This window comes from Trachinotus anak, unplaced genomic scaffold (genome assembly GCF_046630095.1).
Source record: "Trachinotus anak isolate AG129_WGS33_773 ecotype Australia unplaced genomic scaffold, CSIRO_AGI_Tana_v1 ptg000005l, whole genome shotgun sequence".
Taxonomy (NCBI): Eukaryota; Metazoa; Chordata; class Actinopteri; order Carangiformes; family Carangidae; genus Trachinotus; species Trachinotus anak.
Window position 1 is genome coordinate 3,054,323 of NW_027273856.1, and position 26,920 is coordinate 3,081,242.

Genomic DNA, 26,920 nt, shown 5'->3' on the forward strand with positions numbered 1-26,920 from the left:
TCCTACAGAGCCCATTCAAACATACAGGGTATATAAAACACTGCCCATTCTTGCACTAACTAGTACAAGGATAGCTTTTAGCCCATCTTAGCTCATTTTCAGTCCCATGTGTTGCAGCCCCACTGCCAAACCAAGCCAAATGTGACAACCGTATTACACCAGTCATTTCCAGCACTACAGGACAGCTGCCAATGTCAACACTCTTGAGAGCATCCTCATGATTTATTTTCATATGCTCTTGCACACCAGCATGACTGATATAAGTCTGTAAAGAATACTGACACTCCTTTGATATACGTCATCAGTTGCTAATGCATTTTGTCGTAAACGTCAAAATTTGGCACAGAGGTAGTATTTGCTGCTGTAGGAAAAGATGTAGTGTTGAGACAAATGCGTGTAATTGTCTGTTTAGATATTAAAAGAAAAAGACTGATTCCTGCCCTTGTGCAGGACAGACTATGTGATGACTTGTGATGATAAATTGTGCTCTTATCAATCTCAGATAAACTTCAACATGATTGTTGGATTCTGAATCTCAAGTGAGGCCTAAATATTGTGGCAGCCAATTTTATACTGGGTTTAGTTGTGTGATGTAGCAGTTACAGAGCTGGGTCTTGGCAGTGACCTGGTGTTTACCCATGACCAAATGTCTGGTATGAATGGGTCAAACTCAGGTTGAAGACATATTCATTATCACACAGTTAACACAGGGTTTATGTTATGTTTTATTTCTGCTGAACATGACGTTGTGACCTTGATGGATGTTCTTCTCTCCCTTGTTCTCAATTCCTGCTGTTTCCTCTCTATAGTTTGTTTAGACTGTATGTCTGAGCATGTGGGTACCACATAATCAATTTTACTTAATTTGCTGCAAAATAGCAATGGCTTCCATACTGTATATTCATCCACTATGATAACAATCAGTTTTTTATATATTTTAATGTTGCTTAGCACAAGTAATAGAGCATGAAACAGCTGTAAAAATGTAATGTGAGATTGTTCGTGCCGTTCTTCTTTAAAGCTGTCACTGTAATTTTAAATTAAAGTCAGCAAAGTTGACTGGAAACCGGCCAGTTTGGAAAAACCTTAAATCTGACTGACGTCTTTTTAAGTAGAGTGGAGCTCAAAGTTAAATTTGCCAGAGGAATGCAGTGTGTGTAATGTAGCCCATATCTTTTTGTGCATGTTGAGGAGCTACAGCATGGAGTACCAAGGAATTTTAAACAATAGGCTCATTTGCCTCCATCACCCAAGCCAGGCATTTTGATTTGCAAATGTTTTGCTGTATATGCATTGATAAAAAAAACACAGTTATCTCTGCTTATAAGGTTTACAGTTGGTTATGTCTGGAGTACTTTGGAAGTGGGAACATCTGGACCGTTTGCAGTTTGTACTGTTTTCAGCTCTGTTGTCTCAGAGAATTAAAGCTAGCAGACAAAAGATAAACAAACATAAGCCATTACAGCCTCAGATTTCACTGCAGGTTAAGGAACGGTTCAGTGCTGACATTTGCAAAAGAGCATCTGACATCGGGTCACAGCCTTGAGATAATCACAGCATGAAATTGGAGTTGTACAGTTTTCCATTGGTTCCAGCGAGTAAACACACGTCACAAGTTCAGTAATTTACTGTGCACAGTCAGCTACACTTTGAAGTTAAACTCAAAGTTACACTGACTTTCTGTCACTGGGTTTTATTGGGAAACACTGTAACAGACCCTGATGACTTCTGCTCCAGAGTGACTTGTCTTGTATCAACGTAGTCTCATAATGACCTAACTCTAAGCTAAGGATGGACACACAAAAAGACTAAATTTGCTGTTGTTTTATTAAGGCCTCATGATGTGGTTGAGGACTTCAATTGCACGCTCTTTTCTATTCCTGCCCTTTTATTTATTTTTCTTTTTCAGCCTTCACCCTTTCTTCTAACCCCACACCTGTTCATCTTCCACCCATCTTTTCCTTTTTTTTAACCATTTCTTTTTTTCCTCTTTCTTTTCCTTATCCCGATCCAAACTCCTACCTCTCCTGCTAACCGTTTCTGCGTTAGCCGAACTTGGAGCCTAAACTAAAGGTATGTGCAGCTTTTCCCAGGGAATGGGACAAAAGTTGAAACTAAGGAGACTTCTTTAAGGAATAGTTTGACGTTTTGTTACATTTGCTTATTTGTTGTCTTCTGGAGAAATAGATGAGTTTCATGTGTACCTTAATGTTAGCATAAAGACTGTAAGCGGGGGAGGAGGCTAGCCTGGTGCTGTCAGATGCCAAAATCCAAAGCACAACCACACCAATTAACATGTTATATCTTTTACAATTTGATTTTTTATAAAAAATAAACAAGTGAAATATAACATGTTAATTTTAGAGGTTTTCATGGCACATTTTAATATCTTTGGGCAGAACTAGGTTCGCAGTTTCTCTTGCTGAACTAAGCTAACAGGCTTCATACTCAGCATACAGGCCTGAAAGTGATCTCATCTAACTCTCAGCAAGAAAACAATAAGTGTGTTTCCCGAAATGTCAAATTATTGTTTTAAAAGCTGTTATTATGCCTGCACAAGTTATTAATTTGGATGAACAATATAAATCACTGATGGGTTAGCCCTCCATTTATGATTATGATTATTAATTAGCCAGTCCTTTATGGAGTGCTATAAAATTTGCTTGTCTTCACTTGGGTATGAGCTCACTGAGGTCACTGGGGAATTTATTTGCATAAATTATTTTATTCTATGATTATATTTGTTATGCAGATGATTATTCAAATGTTCAATGTTCAGCCTTTCAGTCCATGTTTGCACATTTGTGTTTTTAAACGTGAAACTATGACCATACATCAGCTTTGTTAAAATCGTGCGGTATTTGTTCTGCCCCACACTACAAAATACCTTCTATATGTGGTCATTGGTTTGGTGTTTTGTGTGTTGTGTGCTTGTAGATCTATTTTCTCTGATAGTATGTTTGTGGCAAAGTTTTCTGTGGGTTCCCACGCTGACCTTTCTCTGTTTCCCCGTCTGATGGTGATGATGATGATGCTCATGACGACATGTGTACATGAGTCATCTGTCATTGTAATAACAAACAATCTGGATCATCATCATCGTTTCCCAGGATGTCTGGACGATATGTTTGTTGGACAAGAGTATGACCACTTACCACTGTAATTACGGAGCCAGTAGCTGTGTGTGTTTGTGTGGTCATCATATCTTGCGTATGAGTCCATTATGATGATGCTAATGACATGTTGATGCAGGCTCCTGTGTCATCATCATGCTGCAATGAAGGAGAACTTAATGTTGGCCAAACTGTGTGGCGTCCAGCGTCAAAACAGCTGTTGCACGACACGTGCGCACAAACACAATATCCCTGTCTGTCTTTCTGTTTGTCCACAATGACGACGAGGCACCATAAAGCAGCAGGTGCAGCCGCTGCTGCCTTAAACAGCTTGTTTCACATCACGTGGTTTTTCCACACAGACTTGAGACTTTAAGATAATAACAACACCAGAAAGTAAGTTGAGATTTGCTTTAACAGCTCAGGAGGAAAGTGGTTCACAGGGCCTGTGTCTTTCTGGGGCTCCTCAATGAACCTGCTGCACATAACAAGAAGACTACGTTTCATTTTAATGTTAATACTTTATAAGGTACTCAAGCAGAAGTGAGCCCACTACGCATTTAGAAATCCAATCTGTAGTGAGGCAATTCAGTGCTTCAAGGAAATTATGGTTTCATACAACCTGGGTCTTATTTCCTTAAATTTCGCCATATTACTATCAGTAGTATCACTTTATAAATAAAAGGAATAAAAACAAATATAATTCGGATGGATTAAAACGCATGATTTGATTTTCTTCAAGTGCAGCCAATGTAGCCTTATCCTAATCTGCTCTGTAGACTGACACAAGCTTACATGACTTAACATTTGTCAGTTGCATTTACAAACAGATCTACCTTTATCCACAGTATCTTTATCTGCGGTGTTGAATCCAGAACGGTTCCTCACATTTATTCTCAGACAGCATGGTGTGTTTTTTATCCAATGAGAGCAGCTTCCTAGTTTACTCCATTTAACGTCAGCAAAGAGAACAACAATAGGCGGCTTTACTGAAAAGACAACAGGGCTCTTTTTGCCTTTGAAGTACAAAGAACAGCCTGCTGAGCTTGTGCAAATAATTACAAACTGAACATGTATTTAGATCCCACATTAGGACAGTGGAAAGTTGACAGACCTATGTTAATTGCTGATGTGTGGGAACACAGCAACACAGAAAAAAAAAAAAAAAAAGCAGTCAGACTGGAAAGTAACATGAGGAGTCATATGATCAGACAGGATCATAGAAGAGAAAACGAAGGTGAAAACAAATGATATGATTTTTACTGATTCTGTCTGATGCAAACATCAGTCACACTTGACTTGTTGGTTCTACTTTAATGTGCCTTACTCGCAGAAGTTTGTCTGTGCTGACTTTTCAGTCAGAGCACTTAGTAACTTTGGGTGGGTGCTGTCATAACTGATACAGATGACCCCTGAATAAGACCCATTTTGTAATATACAGCTGGTCCTTTTAAGTGCTCAGTGGCTACTTGTTATGGAGCTCTATCTCTTCACTTGCACCTGTGTGTGTATGTGTGAGAAACTGATATTATGTGTGTGTGTGTGTCCTTCTAACAGCTCTATTTCTGTTGTTGTCTAGGAGCCCAACAGCGGGCCTCCCACCCTGGTAACGCTGAAAGTTGACCCAGATGGATTCTTCCTCTACTGGACTGGAGGGTCCAACCTGGTAAGACACACACACACACACACACACACACACACACACACACACACACACACTGGCTGGTCTCAAAGTAGGCCAGATAGACCTCTCTTATCTCACAAAGCAGAGATCAAACACAAACAGGCCGCTCTGAAGCATTAATGTACCAACATAAGTGCAGATATGGATATTACTTAACTCTACCACATGCCTACACTCCCTCTTCATACAGCTTTTTAACTGTGTGTCTACATTGCTGCTGCTTCCTCCTCCTCTCTCTTCGTGTCTCTTGATCTCTCATTGTGGTTTTGTTCAGTCCATTAGTTTGGCCAAATGATTTTCAGCAATTTGCCTCAGTCTTGTTTTTGTCTTCTTCTTGTTCGTCCTTCTCCCTGATGTCATTGTGGTCTTCATCCTTTTAGTCCTCCACCTCTTTCCCTCCGTCCATACACCTGTCCTTCCCAACAACCATCCTCTCCTCCTCATCCGTCACTCTTCTGCTTAAACCATTGGATTAATAACGTTGGATCTACATTTTTTAGGTGACATAATTAGCCAAAAAAATTGTGAGTCCTGCTGTGAGTCAGATTTTCATAAACAAATCCCACATACAAAGCAACCTTCATCTACTCTTTACCTTTAATATATGGTTATCTCTCTGCCCTCCTTCCATTCATCTGTCTATCTACCGTAAGTTTATATATAGTGTGCAGTGGAGTCCATAAGTCTGAAAACACTTTCCCAAACATTTAAGTAAGTGTGTGTGTGTGTGTGTGTGTGTGTGTGTGTGTGTGTGTGTGTGTGTGTGTGTGTGTGTGTGTGTGTGTGTGTGTGTGTGTGTATACACCTATATGATGTTGGCCCAGTCAGACTGAATGACATTAGCAGCTCAATTAACCCGCCACCTCCCCATCCCCCGATCCTAATCTCTCTCTATGTTTTTCTCTCTCGCTCTCTCTCTCTCTCTCTCTCTCTCTCACACCATCTCTCTCTTTATTTTTGGCTGTCTATTTATCCAGAAGGCACGTATGGAATGACCTGTTGATAGCCAATATTATCACTGCGTTGTGTCCACATGTTTTGGAGTATGTGTACAGCATGTGTGTCTGTGTGTGTGTGTCTGTGTGTGTGTCTGTGTGTGTGTGTGTGTGTCTACATATTTGGGCCACAGCACACGTCATCCTGTCTGTCTTGCACGTGTGTCAGCATGTGTCCATGCATTCACATAACACACAGAGTCTTTAAATACTCATTTTATCCTGATGTCTTCCTTTGTGCATGTGCCTGCACGGGCATGTGTGTGTGTGTGTGTGCGCCTGTGTGTGTGTGGTATTAAGATAATAGGCCATTTATTGCCTGAGGTGCAGTTGTGACACTGTTTAGCAAAGAGTCGGATCGTCTTTTTAACGTGATAATAAAACCTCCCTACACGCTGCTTGCGAACAGTTTCACTGAGGCAAGAGTGTGTTTACATCAGTTTAAGGTGAGTTATGATTTGATCAGATACCGACAGAAAAAGACAACATGGGTCATCCTGAAAAGAGCATCTCCACCAACTCACACTGTGAGTCTCTCCATTGATAGTTGAAACCAGATATGTTTTTATTAAATGCATCCTTCTTCCTTCTCGAAACCTGGCGCCTACATTCCCCACAATGCAGCTTGACAACAACAGCTCAGTCAGCGATTCGGGTGTGTTTGTAGTGACTAACATGGCTTGGAGCCTCAACCCTCAAGCAGAAATGAGCAGAGAGCCAAAAAAAGACTCTATACAACCTTTATCACATATGCACATGACCTGTAAACAGGCTTTGATGTGTAAAATTAGTGGAGTTCCCCTTTAAGTCATCATTCAGTGGTAAACTGTGCTCAAATCCTGCCTGGTTCTGTAGCAGGTGGCCATAACATGTCCCTCGTTCTGATTTTTGAATTCATCGCACATTGAATAAGTGTAAGCAGATATGTAATAAGGAAGGAGACAGTTCCTCCTAAAGAATCCTGAATAGAAAGGTCCTTCGATGCATCGACTTTATTTATTCAGACGTCAGACATAGACTCACAGGCGCTGTTTTGAAACCTTGTGTGTGTGTGTGTAGTAGAAGTGTAACCTATGGAAAAAAATAGTGTTTTAAACCTTAATTTAAAGTCACCAAACCTTTGATCAGATGTGACTGGTCATTCTACACATGAAGTTTCTATGTCCCAGAGACCATTCAAAGTGCAGTTATGGCTCTCTCCCCATTCATTAAATAGGAGCCTGGTCTTGTAACTACCTGGGGGCGATGCCAAGGTGGCTGCCGAATGGCGAGACTCACCTTTAAGGACTGCTGTGCTCACCAAATTAATTTCTTAGCAATGTTGCTAAAAGGCGGTCAGGTCTGAAACACAAACAGTCAGTCATGTTTTAGTCAGACTGATCTGGAGGAGGAAATAAAGGCAAAATGTACTGCAGATGTGCAGCTCAGTCTTCCTGTGCAATGATGGATTTTTTTTTAGTATTATAAAGACAAATGACTTGAAGGAAGAGGTTGCTTGGACCTCATATTACATGTGGTGTGGGTGGACAATAGATAGAGTGAGACAGATCAGGCAGATTAGCCCTTTCTGAGCCTCTGTGAGTGTGATTACAGGAATCTTGAAGAATTATTATTTAAACTGTCTGTGATAGGTTTAGTTACTTGGAACCAGCCATGTGAATAATTTGTTTTTATACTACCGTGTAAGATTTTATCATGAGACCTCAATCCTTAAGGCGAAGCAACTTCCGCCTGCCTCAGTGCCACCTCATTTGCCTTTTGCGCCACAATATTTGTCTTTTCTTTCATGACTTACTTACTGCCTTTCATCTTTGTTAATGTTGGCGTGACTGAGCTGGACTGTTGCCACTATTCTTACTTCAGTAGCGGGAATGCAGCTCGTCATAAAAAATGAAATATGCCTCAAAACATCCAGCCAGGCGAATTACAGGGAACTACGGGTATTTAGACATGATGAAAAAGACTGGCAGTGACTAATAATGGTTCATTTATCTTAATCAAATGCTCAGAGTGATGTTTTTTTCGTGTGTGTGTTGTTGAATGTTTTTGTCAGTCATTACTGTGATGTTTTCGAACTCCACTTCCCAGAGATCACTTGTCGGTCAAACTGTGTGACCATTGATGTCTGCGTCTTCAACCTTTCAGTGTATTAAGTTTCTACAGTGATGTAGGTTTAAACCTGGACAGTAGACATGGAAAACATGCCCTCTGCTCCTCTGCAAACCTCCTTCTCTGCACTGCTGTGAGGAGAAAAGAAGTGCACCCACGTAACTGTGGCTTTACAGAAGTCCTGTTTCAAAGTGACAGGGTTTCTGAATCCAGCGATCCCAGAGAGAAGCTTTAATTCAGCGTTGTGGCTCCCCAGGAGATTTTGAACCAGAGCTGAAAAGAAAGAGGACATGGCAACACAGATATCCAGCTATTATTAATGAGAGCAGTTAATACACTTTTACACAGATGACAAGGGTATTCTGGATGGAACCCATTTCTCTGAATAGAGGTACCCAAAATATTTGATCTCCAGTGCAGTTTTTATTTTTGCTGCTCTGCTCTTATTACTTTAGATGTCAAACCATGCGGAGTTTCAATTAAAGACGGCTCTCGCTTTAATTTGAAGATGAAGATGTATTTGCTTTTTAGAAATTCAGTGTACTTGCGGTCAGCGCTCTGAACTGGATCGCGTTCTCTAAAGTATCTCGGCAAAGATGTGCAAGGACGTCCAAAAGTCTGCAACCTAAAAACGTCAAAAGCACTTTTAATAACAATACTGAACTTGAGAGAAGATGGAAAGTACCACTCACTGTATCAAGGGGAGAAGGACGCAGCACTGACATTGCGTTTCATATATAGGACGGACACACACGTATATGCATAAAAGTTCAGCCTCTGTGGATTTGAAGTTACAGGAACTTTTGAAACACACTCTTTTCCCCAACTACAGTTATAGAGAAACCTGCATTGTATTGATGAGGTAATGTAGAGCATCATCAATAATTGTGACGCAATATAACCTCCAAAAATGCAATAAAATGTTGCCTTCAAGTTCTGTTCGATCATACAGTAAACAAACAGTGCAGTTGCTACATGGGACAGGATAGTTTACAGGAACTTGTTGACTGATTGGTCCAGCTCCTCTTGTAATGCTGGTTTGTCATTGATAAGAAAAGAGATGTAAGTGTTAAAGGAGTGCACCTTCTTGGATGTTCACCTACCTCCAGCTCCGGAGAAACATGTTCCGGCCTTTTCTCTCGCTCCATCCATCATCGGTCCATCAGGCTCATTTTATTCCTCTCTGACTTTATTTGGATCCCCTGTCTCCCTCTTCTCACCTTTTCCTTTACCCTCGTTTCATAACTTTTCCTCCTTGAATCTGGTTTATCTCATTTCCTTTCCTTCCCCCTGTGTATATCAATCTGAACATACACCTTTCACCTTTTCTCCAGGTTTTCATCCCCCATCCTCTATCTATTGTCTTTCTGTTCACTCATCTCCATCTGTTTCGTGTCACCTTCTTCTGAGGCCTCACTTTGTTTAACACCTTCCTTTAAATATCTCTATACTTCTCTTTTTTTCCACTCTTTCATTTGTCTCTGTCTTTTCTGAAGAACACAATTACCCGACCTTTTTTTAAACAGTTTTCTTCCTGCTCGACCAGTCAGCTGATATTTTCTTTCCCCATCCTTCTATAATAATCTTCCACATATCTCTCTCTCTCTCTCTTTCTCTCTTCCTCCTTCCTCCATCTTCTCCTCCCCCTTTTTTTTCAGTCAGTTATCTCCCACTCTCCATCTTTGTGTAATGCTCAGAGGTTCGGCTTACAAGACCTCTAACTTGTGTGTGTGTGTCTGTATTCAGAGGCCAGAATTTCCCATAATGCTTGAGTCAGTAGCGATAACGACCAACTGTCGCTGACACACACACACACACACACACACACACACAGTGGCTTGGCAGTGAGATGGGGACACACCCCACCATGCACCAGTCTTCACTGTTTTTCTGTCCTTTCCTCTCACTGTTCTTCTCTGTGTCGTTCCAGACTCTTTAAATCTGTCCACTCTTTGCACTTTGAGATAAAGTTATGAACATGATCACATTTTCCTTTGGAGGAGTTCACTATCTAACCGAGGTGCAGCCACACTTGTGATTTATACGAGTTGTTATGGGTGTTGAGCAGGCGTAAATCGAGTGGGATACACAGGGGTTGAATTTTATAAAAATATTTAAAAGTAATGACAGCAGGACTCACTAACAGAACATGCAGGCCAGGTCGGGTGTTAGTGTAACATGGCTGATAGTGTTTGATGTAGCGCCTTGGAGAGCTGCACTCCTGCACTGCTAATTTATGCAGTGCAAAGAGATTTTCCTTCCAAGTGGTAGCTTTAATTAAACAGTGCATATTTCACCAGTGCCCAAACTTTGAAGCTGGTTGTGTCCAGGAGGAGCAGAGCACAGACATGTTAAACCAGCAGCAGGAAGAACCTAACATACAGTCTCCTCCTGTGTTCATCAGCAGGAAAAATCTATTATTCCCTTTGTTCAGGACCTGTTGGTTGGTGAGTCCAACTGAGGCAAAAATGCTAAATGCAAAGCGCCAGTGGCCGTGGGTTACACAAGTTCCACATGCACATCTGTTACAACATATGCTTGCACCCCTTCTGCTATTCCAGCTGTGTGTGTCCTTTCTCTGTCCTTGGGTCAAACTCTCTTTCCCCTCCTTTTTACATTTGCAACCTAAATTAGGCATTTGAGGTGTTTATCGGGTGTCGTTGGGGTTTGCAGGATGAATATATTAAAACAAACCACCAAAATGAATTGGAAAAATTGGTATTGCATCATGCGTCGCTAACACTTCTGTCCAAAATCTCCTTTAGCTGTTCAGTGCAGTCTGGAAAGGCCGTGTTTATGTCGTCTTTATACTCATAGCCAGTAAGTGACCCATCATGCCTTGTGAATGAGGGTGTCTCTTCTTTTAGATCATTGCCATCTTATTCCAAAATGGATGTAAACTGGTTCTGCTCAGCATCTTAATACATGCCAGAGAGCAGGATGGGATGTTAACAGTATCATGAAGCACTCTTGGTTAATAAAACATCTGCATTTATAATGTTTCCACTCATTTGTTTAGGTTTTTCCCTCTGGTTTGTTGCCCATCTGTAGATTTCTGTTTTTTCTTTAATATTTGTGGATTATTCTTCACATGTGATGGGATAATATTCTAATAAAGCGGTCGCCTGTTTTGAGCCCCATGTGGCCATACCGGCTGTCAGACCTTGAGCACTGAGAAGTTAATTAAAAAAACATAAAATTTATAAAATCCTGAGATCCCTCAGAGAGTGTGAAGAGAGACAGTGAATTTAAGTTTCAGTACTTTGTTTTAACTGGCTCTCTATTGTAGGTTATAGACTCTCAACGTGCTTGCACTGATTTGGGGTTTTCCAATTTGTTCTTGTCCGTCAGATTTCCATCTTCCACTTCCTTCACTGGAAAGTGAATATCTTGGTTAGAGAGAATCGACACAGGATGTGAGAATGTTGTGGGATTTGATGATTCATGTGGTTTTAAAAACCAACACCATGTAAAGCCTGGTCTCCTCTGCGCTGTCAAACAGCACAAACGGGGCCAGATGTTATTCATGGCACCTTGTTTCCTTGTTTAAGAACATTTCTGCAATAATTATCCACACTGTCGCTGCCAGCACAGATGATTTGTCAGCTAAAATCTAGTTTCCAATAAACGAAGAGGAGCGTTTGATTTAGTGGTGTCGACTGCAGCCTCACCTGCCTCACCAGTGGGACGAGTTGAAATGTACCGGGCACTACGGTTAATCCTCCACCCTCGCTTTGTTTTACTTTGGCTATCGCTTCTTTCACATTTTTGCTGCTGGCTGTTGCCGTGTTTCTATGTTGCTAATCCACCTTCAATTTGTCTTCCTCTCCCCCCTTTTCCTTCCTCATGTCTCTCCGTCTCGGGGGCAGCTGGTAGCCGTCAGGGAGATGAGGCAAAGGTTGTTCCTCTAATATAAACTGAAGGATGACATTTCCTCCCTCTCTGCTCTCCATCTTCTCTTGCTCTTTGTCTTCCACCTCTATCTCCTTCTCTTTCTCCATCTCGCTTCCTCCCACCTCTCCCTCTGCCCCCCCCCCCCCCCCCCCCCCCCCCCCCCCCCGTCTTCCTCCTCCTCTTCCTCTCATCAATGCCTTTTCTCACATGGTCTCTTCTCTCCAGAGTTATTGCTCCTTAATTTCTTGCAACAACACTTCTAATCTCCCTCATTCTCCCTCTCGGCGTGGGAAAGTGGGCAGGAAGTTGCTCAGACGGGGAGATGGGGGTCCTGGGGAATTTTGTCGCCCCCTCTTCTCCCTCCTCCTCCCACTCCTCTTCCCCTTTTCCCTGAATTATGCCCTCTCCCTCTGTCCTTCCTCCTGCCCCTCCCTCCTTCCCTTAAGGTGTGCAGGTCATGTCAATAGCACCTGTGCTTTTGGACGCTTGCCCCCAGGGATGTAATTGAGTTGCCACAGAAGTATAATTTAGACTCTAATGGTGTGGAATTGATTTCACATACCTTGAACAGATTGAGGTGAAGGACAGGCACACACACACACACATACACACACACACACACACACAGACGTAAACCACAAACACTCACTCCAGTGTGTCAGGTGTTGGCGGTGACGTGATTTGAACAAACACCCCGGGGGGCTGCTCCAGTGTCGCCACAGTCTGTGTAAATAGAGTTGCTTGAGGGATGAAAGTGATTTGAACTGTGTCAAATTCAATATGAGAGGAAGTGATTGTCGTGGGTGTTACACAGGGCTAAAGAAGGGTTTTATTTAATATTCTGTATCGATAAATGTCTACATTGGTTTTTTGATTAATCGATTGTTTAAAGGAACAGCACAAAAGCAAAGTTCCCTTTCTTGCCGAGGGTTAAACGAGGGGGTCGATACCACTCTCAAGTCTGCTGTACAGCCTGGAGAAAGCTAGCCTAGCTTAGCATGAAGACTGGAAGCAGGAGGAGGTGTGGCTCTATCAACACCTCTAAAGCTGACATGTTATATCTCATTTGTTTAACCCATACAAACTATGTGCTGAATTTCTTGACCCTGATGAAGCTGAAATGTGTATTTTGTGACCACTGGAGAGCTAGCCAACGTCTGTCAATCAGTATTAGCAGACCTCTTGATATTAGTTGAGCTATTTGATTGATTATCAAAACGGCTGAGACTTACTTGTAAAAAAAAAAAAAAAAAAAAAAAAAAAGAGCCCATAGGTCGTCTGTGCAGCATCTTATTATGACCTATAGTTACATTTTGTTGTAGTTGTAGCAGTGTTCGATTCCCATGTGAAAGTATATATAAGTAAGTAAGAAGTAGAAATTAACCACATTGTTATTATTGTAACCATGACAACTACGATCCTCTAATGTCGAGGAAATGCCTGTTTTAACCCGGATCACCGTCCTCTCCTGAACCTAACCAAGCCATGACTGCTGTTATTATAACCATGGCAACCAAGGACCGATAGGCTTGCTGCTGTTTCAGGAGACACTCCTATATATATATCAGAGGGTTGAAAATAACGACCTGTATGGTTGTTCAGGTTGGAGGACTGGTTGGAACTGCTGATTAATTTTGCGTCAAGTGACTAATCAGGTATTAGAACCGTCACCACGTGAACTGGTAATGTAGGGTGTGTTTACCTGTGCGTGTGAACAGGCCCGAAAATCTGAAACGTGACTTGTGTTTTTAAAGTAGTAACAGCTTCTTACTTTTCTTGTCCTACTCTGAACTGTGTGTGTGTGTGTGTGTGTGTGTGTGTGTGTGTGTGTGTGTAATTAAGCCAGCTGAATTGTTAGAATGATTGTTGGCAGGTATAAGTACAGATCTACTAGAGATTATCTCCCTGGCTCAAGTCAAACATCAAGATGGAATTAACTTGGAACAAGGGTTTATATAACACACACACACACACACACACACACACACACACACACACACACACACAGGAGGTCATTCTTGCACACACACCCAGTGAGCTGTTCTTAGGGGAAGTTGAGAGTGTCAGTCGATAATATGACAGCTTCCTCCCTCTGTCTCTATACTCCTTTTACTTTCGCTTGGTCACGCTTTATTTTCTGTTGACATTATCTGTCAGTGCACATGGCTTCTTCTTAACTCACACACACTCACACACACTCACACACACACACGCTCACAAATAGAAACTAAGGTCTTCACTATATGATGAACTGAGACACTGCCTGGTATCAAATCCACTTTTCAAACAGATGCTTCCTTCAAAATGTGTGTTTCTGTGTGGGTGTGTGAACATTGCACAGTGTCCTGTTTTTATCTCTCAGCTAATAAAGCTAATGTGTGTGTCAGTGGCATGTCTGAAAATCCACAGGACTTTCAAGTATAATTCAGTTTTTTGATAACTTTGGTCTTATTTTGATAGTTTTGATGATCATTTCAGTCAAAACTAATAACGGTGTACTCACCAAGTCAACAGGTGAGATCGGGGATCACAGCATCATTGCTAAAAACATGTCAGATGTGGCAATAAAAGTGATAGTGATGGTACTGATAATAAATGAAGCCCTGGATTAGCCATAGATACAATGACGGTGATCAGTAAAATTATTATGTGTCTGTTATAAGTTTACAGACCACACTGACTCAACAATGACCATCCTTATTTGCTGTAGTTGTGTGTGCACAACTGTTTAGATCTTCTGGCTCATTCATGATTATTTCTTGCTGCTGATTGGTGGACTGAACATGGTGCTGCACCCCCCTAGTCACTACAGACTGTCTGCCGCATGTGAGCATGTTCACTGAGAAATATTAGCGATGGATGAACAATGGAGGGATACCGAACAGAGAAACGTCTGCACCTCCTCAACTGATCACCTCAATTAGTTCAGAGCATCCTGTCTCGTACAACGATGATGCAGCAGTGATGATTTTCTTCGGCCAATCAGAGTCTTCAAGTCACCCTTTGGTATTGCTTCAGCTCGCTTGGACCCTCTGCAGAGGTCATACTAAAAAAAAAGTAGCAGGCACCACCTTCTATCCAATTCCTCTTCCTGATGGAAAACCACAAACAGTGAGTAGAGTCTAGTTGAATTGAGCTGATCCCATGCCGTGGAAAAGGGCCATCAGTGTTCTGTCTGTAACTGTAAAGACAACAGGTTGTAGTTTTCACAGGAAGCTGCTGGATTCTTAACTGGGACAGTGACTTCTGGAGTCTGCTCCCAGTCTCTGTGCTTAGCTAAGCTAGCTGGCTGCTATCTGTGGCCTGACAGTTACCATGCAGGCATCAGTTTTCTCATCTGACTCTGGGCAAGAAAGCAAAGAAGCGTATTTCCCTAAATGCTGAGCCATTCCTTTTAAGTGCCTCCTCTGACTTCTTTTTATGTTTTGTTTTTGTATGTGTCTGTGTGTCTGCGTGTGTGTTGGTGGGCTTCAGGCAGCTGCAAATGCAGGTTTGAGTTGTTAGTTCATCCCCACTGATCTATGTATGTTTATCTTTTGTAAACGATATATGATCCCTGCAACTATTTTTGTTATGTGTGTTTTTGGTGTGTGTGTGTGTGTGTGTGTGTTCGGTCCAGTTCAGACTGTATTTATTTGCATTTTAGACTTTTGCTATGACTGTTTTGTTTGTGTGTGTGCTCATTTTTATTGATGTACAACTTGTTTTTGCCTTTCTTCACATAAATGATGTTGTTTTTCCATCCTCGTGTATTTGGATGCCATTTGTCTTTCATGTTTTGTTGTTTCTCTTTCTTCCATCTTATTTGTGCTTCTTCTTCTTCTCTTTGTACACTCTAATTTATCACTGATTACAGATCAGTTTGTCAGCTAAGTGGCTAAAATGTGAATGTTAATGTTCTCGCTCTTGTGTTTACTCTCTCTTCGTTTTCGCCCTCTCCAGACCACAGAAGTATGAAAAACACAAGTGAAGGAGAAAGACAAAGACCAGGAGAGAGAGATAAATGGATAATGGAAGGAGAGATAGAGGAAGAGGGTCAGAAAGGAAGAGTGACATCGTATTGATATACACAGAGGAAATATTATGAGGTGACAGAGACAGAGTTATAGAGCTGTCCCATGCTTCACAGGGGTATTAAGTGACTCCATCTCTCTCTCTCTCTCTAAACACCTCGCCAACTTTCCCATCGCAGTCATAAAACAGTTTGAAGTTCTCTTTGTTCTAGTTCTACGATGTTTCTGTGTCCTTTAAAGTCTTTTTCTGTCAAAACCTCCTCTCCTCTCCTCTCCTCTCCTCTCCTCTCCTCTCCTCTCCTCTCCTGTGCACTGATTGGCCAGTTGGGTCGCAGCCAAGTGGTACAGGGTGGAGACGTATGCTGTCCTGGCACCGTGTGTGTTAGTGTGTATGTGTGTGCGCGTTCATAGGATCAGTTTTCTGTATGCCGTCATCTTGTGCCATTTGATCGGAACCGTGATTGGTCACTCAAGACATATTTAGCTGTGGTCATCTTTCAAACTCACACACACACAGGCGCGTCACAGGAAAGGAGTGGCGCTCTCTTGATTGTTTAGTTGCCCTTTCATATTTTTCTAATCTTGGGAAAATGAATGGATTAGAGCAGCAGGGCAGGAGGGAGGAGGGGAAGTGGAAAGTCAATCAAAGAAATGAAGGAAGGAAAAGAGTTAGCGAGCGAAGGCCTAATCAAAGTGCACTAACATTTACCGTAGTTGAGTTTAGTGCCTAAATATAGACTAACCTAATAACAATTGTTGGATCAAAACCACCTATGCACGCAACTGTAGAGCAACAAAAGTTAGATACTCAAAGCAGCGGTCCAACATTTTGGGAGATATGCATATTCACTTTCATGCACAGAGTAAGATTAGAAGTTGAATGTCAGATAAATATGAGGCTACAGCCAATAGCAGCATGACTGGAAGCAGGGGGAAACAGCTAAGCTGGCTAACAGCTCACCTCTGAAGCTCGCTGTATTACATGTTATATATCTTGTTTATTTAATCCATATCAAAACCAAAGTGTAAAAGTAAGAGTTGGGTATTTGGGTATTTGTGGAACTATTTCTCGGCTGTGTACAGTGATCTCTTGGAGGAAGGAAACATCAACTTGCTGTTTTTACGCTTTGTTGTTTTTTAAATTTTATTATTATTATTATTTTTGTATTGATTAAACAAACAAGATAGTTCTGTGCAGCGCTACAGGAATTTGTGGGTGACTTTTGTTCCCGTCAGACAGAGCCAGGCTGTTTCCAGTCCTTGTGCTAAGCTAAGATAATTGTTGGCTTCCTCTTTACTGCACAGATGTCAGAATAGGACTGATTGCCTCATCTAACTCTCAATAAGAAGGGGAATAAGCATACGTCGAAAAACATCAAACTATTGCTATATGATGCTGGGAATAATGTTTCTAGTGGTTGGGGCATTTTATGTCCTATCTGGCACAGTTTCAAACTTTGAAATGTGGTTAAATGTTAAGTATTCAGACCATGGAGTGTGCTGATCTGGATAATTTCAGTGTAAAGAGTGAGTGTCTCCAGCCTACAGTCAATTTTGGGAGTGAGAGACACTGGGTGACTGTTGATTGGTGGAAATGTCTTTATGTCACTAAGACGTGCAGCTCTTTCTTATTCTTTGAAACATCTCTTGCAAAAACAGTTGATTAGATAGTTCTTGTGGACCTTTTGCTCATATTACATGATCTTCATCTGGATAAGGTGTTTGCACAGCTGTGCTGGGATTGCAGATGTTCAAATTGTCGTCTTTTCTGAGCTCTTTAAGGACCTCTCGTCTGCGGTTGTTTAAAAGCTGAGGTATAAAATAGAAATATGTAGGAGTAGTTACACTAGCTTGCATATAAAATAGATGGGTCAGAGTTTTATCAGACAATGATACTTTACTAATTGTCAGCAGTGGATCAGATGAGTGCCACTGTGGTTTAGTTAGATAATTCAATAATGTAAAACATCAGCAGTAATGGTTTTGGTATCACTTCCTTAGAATCAAAGAGAAAGAATTTCTACTGAAGCTCACCGCGCTTTGTTTTGAGCAAAGGGTGCGACTCAGCGTTTCTCAACAGGAAAAACTCCTCTATCAGCTACCTGTGCACGTAATCCACAGCTGAGTGCTGCGAGTTCACAACAATCTCTAGAAGGGGTATGGCAGTGCATTCTGGGAAATGCAGGAAACCACCAACTGAGGCAAAAGTCCAGGAGGCAGGCTGAGGGAAAGTTCTTTGGTCCACAAAAATAGTAAATTAAAGTAAATTATAGCACTTTATCACAACATGACTCCTGGAAAACTCTCACCCGGACTCATTTGGAGCAATAATGAGGCTGCAGCTGAGTCCGAAGTGATAAATGGAGGGAGTTGTGTTTGGGCTTTACACTGAGAGATGAATGGAGCGCTACAGCTGCCATGACTAGCTAAATATTACACACTGAAACGCACAGATACACACACGCTAACTGAGCAGAAGGCCGGAATATGTTAGGAATGTGCTCTCGGAGATGACCGACCTTCAAACGGACACACGCACCGCGCCGTGCACACAGATACACAGCTATGTGCAAAGACACACACACACACACACACACCGCTTCACATTCACACACTTTTCTGATCACATGCTGACACATTTCTTCTCGTTCTGGGTGAAGAATTGCTCATGAAGAATTGCTCACACTTTTGTGTCACTGTCTAATGTGCACTGACTGACAAGGCTTTTCCCCACACACCTACACACACACACATACATATACACACACACACACACACACACACACACACACACACACACCCTATCTTGCTTAACAGGTCAGGATGTTTCACAAGTCAGGACCTGCATGTGGAGGATATGCCTGAGTGCAGATTGCTGCATCTGTGTGTATTTGTGTGTATATTGTACATTACTAGCCTGTGAGAAAATGTTAACTGTCAATGACACACACACTCACACACACACACACACACACACACACACACACACACACACACACACACACACACACACACACAGGCAGCAGTCAAAGTTGTAGTCTCATTACTGAGGTCTCCAAGGAGTCACTATGGCAATAGCAGAATGAAACCACGGCCTGTGGGAGAGGAGGGTGTGTGTGTGTGTGTGTGTGTGTGTGCGCGCACACGTGTGCACATGTGCACATGTGCGCGCGTGTGTCCTTCAGACCCAGAAGCACTTTATTCCCTCAGGAAGTAAGTTACTCTCTATAGGCCAATCAAAGTACAAAGTTTGAGACAGAGTTTAATCCAATTGGTCCAACACTTCTGACCTTTATTACTCGCGGCCAATCCCAGGGGAGCAGACAGCCTGTGGGGCGATGACATCACAGCTAGAGTGAAATAATGAAAGGAGGAATGAAGAAGACATGAATTTCAATACTTCGGCCAGGGTTAGTGACTTTATGAGTTTGTCTTTGTTGTTGTTTCTGGAAAGGAAATATGGGTTGAACATGGAGAAGACAAGTCTGACAAACTAACAAACAGATTAAGAATAACAGGAAGAGACACATAAACATTTAATGTTTTGGTTTTTTCATTAATCAGAAATCTTATGATACACAAAAGTTTGTCCTAAAAATGCACTGAATTCCACAGCAAAGCCACACAGAGATGGAGAGACGGATAAAGAGGAAAAGAAAAGATGGAAGATGAGTGGCAGCTCAAGGAATGAGTGCAGGGCTAAACAAATATTTACAGTGCATCCTCCTCTGTGTTTATGGCCTGGTTTATGACCACACTCTCCACCTCCTGTACATCCCTACCATTTTCGTCTCTCTCTTCGTCTCTACGACCAGACAGCATTACCCTCCACTTGAGGTTGCTGTATTCTCTCTCTCTCTTTCTGTGTGTGCGTGCGTGCGTGTGTCCTTGGCTTGTTTGCAGGTGTGAGCATGCACTCATTCGTGTATTTTTGTTGCAGTATCAGTCACGCAGATTTGCTCCAAAGATATGTCTAAAATGCGTGCGACTGTGTGTGTGTGTGCAGTTCTCCAAAAGGTGTCTTTAAATATCAACGATTTCTCTGTCTGTTTTCAACTGTCTCACTCACACACACAGAGACACACACACACACACACACACACACACACACACAGTGTGTATGTCAGTGGTTGTGTTTTATGTCTAGAAGCAGGGAACTCCGATAAAAGATTAATAAAGGAGGATTTAATGGAGGGAGCAGAAAGGCTAGACAGAGCATAAGCTTTTAGCCTGAGGAATTAATTTGAACACCGACCTTTATTCAAGTTTTTCTTCTTCATATAGAAGAAAAAATGCATTTTCTGCTTCTCACACAAATTACAAACAACAGAAAATAATCTACATGGACCAAAGTGGTGGATGAACTGACTGATATGGTGTACGTATGATTTTTTCAAAGAAAATGACCCACTCATCCCATCAGTATAATTTCCTTGATTGTCAGCAGTGACACTGATTAATACACCAGAATAATATATTCATATTTGTGGCAGTTACTGATGCTGATGCAGATTTTCTGTCCTCCACACACTCCTCTACTCAACAAGTGATGACAACTTCTGACATCTGTGTTTTAGGAGGTGGAGATTCTGGACATCAGCAACATCAGGGACACCAGAACAGGGAAGTACGCCAAACAACCAAAGGTTGGTAAAGTGTGTGCGTGTGTGTGTGTGTGTGTGCATGTGTGTGTTTGTGCGTGCGTGCGTGCGTGTGCGTGCGTGTGTGTGCGTGTGTGTGCGTGTGTGTGCGTGTGCGTGTGCGTGTGCGTGTGTGTGTGTGTGTGTGTGTGAGAGAGAGAGAGAGAGAGAGAGAGAGAAGCTGTCACCTCCTGCTGTTGATAACTTTGTCTTCTGACCACCAATGTGATGCTCAAGTGTGACTGTCACCAAAAGATGTGTGTGTGTGTGTCCAATGTATGTGTGTGTTTCCTCTCTCAGCTGATGGTGCAAAGGTGACAGAGCGCTAATGAGCCTGCTGACAGATGGACTGTCAGACAGGAAGTGATATAACCAGTGACTGTTGGCATTGTGTAAGAGCGCAGCGCTGGCCGACGGGGACACTGATATAAAGCCAGGCATTAGTGGTAAACAGTTCAAACATGGATGTGTTGACATAGTGCAGGCTTGTGGATTTGTTTGTGACAGAAATAACAAAGTGCACAAGTGCTTTTATCACATTTTATTCATCTGTAATTAGAATGATAAACACTAGCACTTTTGTTTTGCTTTTGATCAGCATATGAAAGAGTAGAAGCTTTTTATTATGAATCAAAAACTGCATTTTCAGGACTATTGTGTAGCAACTGTGTGACATTTGGGGGTGTTGTGTAAAGAATGAATTTTACAGCTGTTACATGGTGATGAAATGTGACTTTAAGACAGCTGAGTAATGCTGAAATGCTGAGTTCAGGAGAGCTACGGCAAAACAATTAACCAACCAAAAGAAAACCTCACACATCACTTATGACATATGCCTGTGCAGATCCCTTTGCTTTGGTTTACCCAGATTATGAAAGGAGATTCCCGCCTCCACCACATTGCAACTTTTTCTGTGGTCACAGCATTAAAAATAATTGTTAAGCTGCAATAATCAATATTTTTATTTTACAGTGGATAAAAAAAATATATGTGACGTGTAAGAGGTCGCTCGTAGTGATTAACCCACAGATAATTATCACCTGGCTCTGCCTGCACTTCCCCTCAGCTCTCCAGCTCATTGTTTTGGTTGTCAGGAGCTCAGAGAGAGATCAGAGCGAATATCAGACTTTCATTCCTCAGATCAGCAGAATTCATTTCTTATGTTACTTCATAACCTCCGGTTGTGTAATTAGCATAACTTAACAAATTCACCATATCAGCTTATGGAAGATGATAATGAAATGTCATGGTAATTTCAGCCTGTTGACCTTAAGTCAGTTAATGCAGGTTCAAAAAGTTCAAAAACAACATTTACGTGCAGAAGCAGTGTTCCTGTCACTCTGGAAAATCCACAGAGCACTGTCAACTGTTTTATGAGGACGGTTTCTTAGATGGAAAGTAGTTCCAAAGAAAGCTGCTCATAGTGAGGCCTGTGGATTATCTTCAGTATCATAGACACAGTTTCTGGAAAGACCTTGATGTTTTTTTCTTTTTTTGTCATTTGAATAAACTGATCCTTTAAACTATTGCTTGGTGTTTAATGACACTGCACATTTTGTCCACTGCTCTGGCAATCATCCATGTTAATTTATTTAATTGAAATGAAAGAGAGACATGATAGAGAGGGTGTGATGGAGGGAATGCATAATTGATAGGGAGACATTGAGTGTGCGAGCGAGTTGGTGGTAGAGAGAGAGTCGTCTAAAAGGGAGGAAAGAGTCGTTTGGTTAATTAGATCAGAGTGCTACACCACATGCATCACATTTACTGTCCTCAGGAGCCAGAGAGATGGACGAAGATCGGATGTAGGATGAAGGTTGTGGACTCTGTATGCACGAGTCAAACCGTTGTCAAGGTCAATGTGTAGTGTGTATCATGTTTAAATTCAGTGTAATGAAATGTCCCAGAGAGAACATAAGAACACCAGTGTGTGTGTGTTTGTGTGTGTAAGGACCCGAAGCTGCGGGAGGTGCTGGGCTTCGGTAAGGGCGACAATGTAGAGGGGAAGCTGGTAACCGTCGTCCATGGCAACGACCTGGTCAACATCTCCTTCCTCAACTTCCAGGCCATGCAGGAAGATACAGCCAAGGTAACCATGGAAACCACTACCCAATAATCTGCTGATATTACTTGCACTTATATATAATATTTCTTCCTTTTTCTCTTCCTTCCTTTCAAGTGTCCTTTCTTCCTCCTTTCCCCCCTCTTTCCTCAGGCCATATGCTGATTACTCTGTTTACGATGTTGACACAGAGGCGTGCATGTTTAGGAGTTGTAAAGTGGGATTATTTCCTCTGTTTGCGTGCGTGCATGTTGTATATTGTATATAGAAACTGCTTCATTTAGTCTCATCAGACGAACAGTCAAACAAGCCTGTTTTATCCTTTCGTTCCTGTCCCTCTCTCTCTCTCTCTCTCTCTCTGTGTGTTTCCAGATTTGGACAGATGAGCTGTTCACTTTGGCCACAAACATACTTTCCCAGAATGCATCACGCAACACCTTCCTCCTGAAAGCGTAAGACATTGTGTGTCTTATCTTGACATTAGGCAGCTGTAGATTTGGGATAGGTATTTTTGTACGCTCACTCTCTCTCTCTCTCTCCCCCAATCTATTGGTCTGTTTCAGGTACACTAAGTTAAAGCTGCAGGTGAATCAGGATGGGAAGATTCCAGTGAAGAAGTGAGAAACATGCACACCAACCACTTTTTAAACTCCACACAGAATTATAAACACAAGTGTCCTCCACTTCTTCTTTCTTTTCCTGTTCACCGTCTCTCTTCCACTTTCTCTTTTCTCTCTTCTTGAGTTCACCTCTAGTTATTTCTATTCACTGTCAGACACTTTATGCTCACTCATATAAATCTGATCCTTTCAGACTCTTCTGACCTGATTTTTATGATGACAACGATAACCTTAGCAAGATGAGAGGTTTAACTCTCTCTGTTATCTCTCCAAACTCTGTCTGTCTTTCAGTATCCTCAAGATGTTTTCAGATAAGAAGAGAGTGGAGACGGCTTTGGAGCAGTGTGGTCTGGTCAATAACAGGGTAATCATCAAAAGCAATCACTGACCACAGAGCTACTCAAGATATGTGTGTGGATTGTGTTGCTTCATTCACAACAACAATAGGTTGAAAAAGTGCAACTCACTGAGTCTCTCACTCAAGGATTTTATGTAGCATTCCTTGCATGCTTTGCAAAAAAACTAAAGCTGTCCTCTCCTAAAATTTGCACACCTTAGTTCCTCCCTTCAGTCTTTGTGCCATGCTAAGCTAACTGTCTCCTGGCTGCAGCTTCACGTTCACTGCACAGACACGAGTGTCTTATCAATCTTCTCATCTATTGTAACTTTTTGCAACAAAGCAAATGAGCGTGTTTCACAAAAACTCAGTCTTTTCCTTCAAAGCTACTTGCTGACATTGAGACTGCATGAAAACTAGTTTGCAAGCAAGCAGAGAAGTTAACATTGTTAGCTAAAAGTAATGAACAAATTGTTGAAGTAGTTAATTTAAAGTAATGCATAATGATAACAAACACAACAAACATTTGAAAGAATCAGCCAAAAGTAAACAGTTAAGATAATTAGGTTAAAATAGTTGAAAGCTAGTTTTAAGCTAAACCAAACCAACCAAACATTGACAGTTTAATTGTATGTAACAAAAGCAATAATATCAACTTTTGTCTTGTGTGACTTAACATTGACCTCAAAATCTATTGAATTAAACACATTTGGAACATGAGATGCTCATCTGATGTGGATGTGAGATGTAAGACGAGCTTATCCCCGCTGGTATCTGGCCTCAGAGATACTTCTGTTTTTATGGTTTTCACCAGGTTTGGTTAAGTGTCATCAAAGGTCACATGTTTTATCTTTCAAATTTAAGCTATCAGAAAAAGAAATTACATTACATTCACATTTTGGCCCCTTAAAAGAGTTAAATGTTTAAAGTGAAACTCTTGCAAGCTGAGTTTAATTAGTTTTCAGTGCAAAAGAGTGAAAATCAGAGAAATCAATGTTTCCCACATTTTGACTTCCAAGAAAGAGCAGATGTGGTTCACAGCCTCATTCATTCCTTCAAATCTGAGAGTCCAGTGTAAATATTAGTTATGTGCTTTTTCATCTTCTGCGTTGTCAAAATCTTTGCTTGTGTAAGGTACCACAGGCCTGTGGTTTGGTAGGTGAAACAAGGTCTCTTATGTTTTAATCAGTCGGTGCAATCTCTCCTAAAAATCAGTTTGGAGTCACAAGATGTTTCTTTTTAAATAAGAGACCAGATTGAGGAAACTGCACTGTCAGCATTTCCCCTCATATTGTTCAACTCTTGTGCCCCCTGCTGGTTACATAGAAGAAGACACGCAGTGGGAAAAGACGGATCTGAACCACAACCACGAGGACCCTGTCATCAGTGGTAGTTTAGGAAACGTATTTATCTTCAGCCTATAGATTTTGCAGTATTTACAGTTTAGTGTAAGTTTTTTAAACCTTCTAGTGGGAGGAAGTTGGGTGTCAGGGTGTAGTTGGAGGCAGATGGCTGCTGACAGGCTGACTGAGTGTTAACAGGATCAAACTGTCTCCGCAGCTTCTGTGCCTCTGTGTCAGTGTGTCGACTTCCTCACAGTCCCACAGAGACTTTCAATCTGTAAATCTAACAAAAACATGAAGTCTATAAAAGAAGACAGGAAATAGCAGCAATGGTTTAGAGGAAATCCAGCAACAAAGCAAGTGTTAAATGTCTTCGGGATCAGCAGTGAAGACCTGAATTATTTTTACAGACACAGTGGCGTGTTTGATCCAACATTTACATGTGTTAAACTTTGCATTGTATCCTCAGTTTGGTCGTTTTCCCTCTTCTTTCTCTTTCCTTCCATTATCTTTCTACATGATCCTCTGTTCCCTTCCTGCAGTCAGAGGGAATAAAGCCAGATGATTTCACGTGGGAGGGCTGCCAGAAGTTTCTCGACAGCCTCTGTCTCCGGCCTGAGATACAAAGCATCTTTGAGGAAAGGTATGTGACGCATAAATAATACTTTAACAAACATACGCTGTGATTTTCCATTTATGTTTATTCTCTTTTCCATTTGCTAGAGTAAAATTTCAACCTCCACCTTTAATCCTTTCATGATGACTGTGGTTATATTTTTAAGGTTTGCAGTAATATTCACAGCCTGTGACTACACACACACACCCTCTTTTCTCTTTGCTCCAGTGGCTCCAAGAGGAAGCCGTTCATCTCCCTGGACCAGCTGATGGACTTCATCAACCGCAGGCAGCGAGACTCCAGACTGAACGAGGTGCTGTACCCCCCGCTGAAAAGAGAGCAGGTCCGACAGATCATGGAGAAATATGAGACCAACACCAGCCAGCTGGAGAGAGGTTAGTAGCCGTGTGTGTGTGTGTGTGTGTGTGTGTGTGTGTGTGTGTGCGTTTTCCTTAAAGTTATCTTTCTATTTGCATTTCAGGAATTTATATGCTCATATTCAGAGCAGTTTAAGACATGTGGATTTCATTTGCACTGAATTATTGCAAAGAGGAAGAATCATTTTCTAGTTCTTTGGTCTTTATTGTGATTTGTAACCCAAACGATCATCCATTTCTTCAAAACACTGAGCTAATTAACAGCACTAAAAGACACTCAAGGCTAATACAATTTTATGTACATGTTGCTGTGTCTTCTTGTAGATTGTATCTCTATCTACGCGAGGTTTATCAGCAGCAGTACAGTAGATAATTATAGGTTTATAGGTATCTTTGACTTTTATTACAACAAAGTAGGAGCACAGGTTGACCTCTTCTAAAAATCTAGGCCGTGGACTGACCACAACCAGAATGTGGGAATCATTCACAAACATGATTAAATGTCCCTCTACATGGTTTGCTGTGGTCATCTGTGGATAAAATGTACGAATCTTGTGGAAAAAATGGAGCCATGGCAACTGTAGGCAGCTCGGCGAGGACACAAGTCAAAATCTGTAAAATGATCCACAACCCAGCGCACTGTGTCCAGACCTAACCTGGAGTCTGCTGACGTCTGTCCTAAAAACAGGAGCCTTTTGCTGTTATGGGCAGTTTACTGTTAGAGCAGATGACGTAAATTCATTTTATCATCTTCCAGTCCTTGCCCTTCAAATCAGATCAGTCATTCAGCAGATGGATGCTGGTCAGACCAATTAAACCAGCTGTTGAAAACAAGTTTGAGTGTTTTATAATTAAAGTATATGAGCTCTGTCCTCTGCGTCTCTCCTGCAGACCAGATCAGTTTACAGGCTTTCAGTCGGTATCTGGGAGGAGAGGAAAACAGCATCGTGCCCCCAGAGAGGCTGGACGTCATCGACGATATGAACCAAACGCTGTCTCACTACTTCATCAACTCTTCGCACAACACATACCTCACAGGTAAAAGCACACTTACACAACACACGTACACATGCTTCATACTGATATTTAGCTTTATAGTTGAGCTGTTGGACCTGAA

General features: G+C 41.6%; 1 protein-coding gene across 2 annotated transcripts in view; it reads left to right on the top strand.

The window, feature by feature from the left end:
- The window catches only part of plcb3 (phospholipase C, beta 3 (phosphatidylinositol-specific)), a 52,047-nt gene that overhangs the window by 9,373 nt on the left and 15,754 nt on the right, over nt 1-26,920 (top strand). For both annotated transcript variants that reach the window (XM_071477769.1, XM_071477768.1), the window contains exons 2-10: nt 4,693-4,779; nt 20,386-20,454; nt 22,400-22,537; nt 22,883-22,962; nt 23,074-23,127; nt 23,422-23,494; nt 25,353-25,453; nt 25,655-25,821; nt 26,695-26,841. In XM_071477769.1, the coding sequence (XP_071333870.1) occupies nt 4,693-4,779; nt 20,386-20,454; nt 22,400-22,537; nt 22,883-22,962; nt 23,074-23,127; nt 23,422-23,494; nt 25,353-25,453; nt 25,655-25,821; nt 26,695-26,841 (916 nt within the window). The remainder of the gene's footprint in view (nt 1-4,692; nt 4,780-20,385; nt 20,455-22,399; nt 22,538-22,882; nt 22,963-23,073; nt 23,128-23,421; nt 23,495-25,352; nt 25,454-25,654; nt 25,822-26,694; nt 26,842-26,920) is intronic.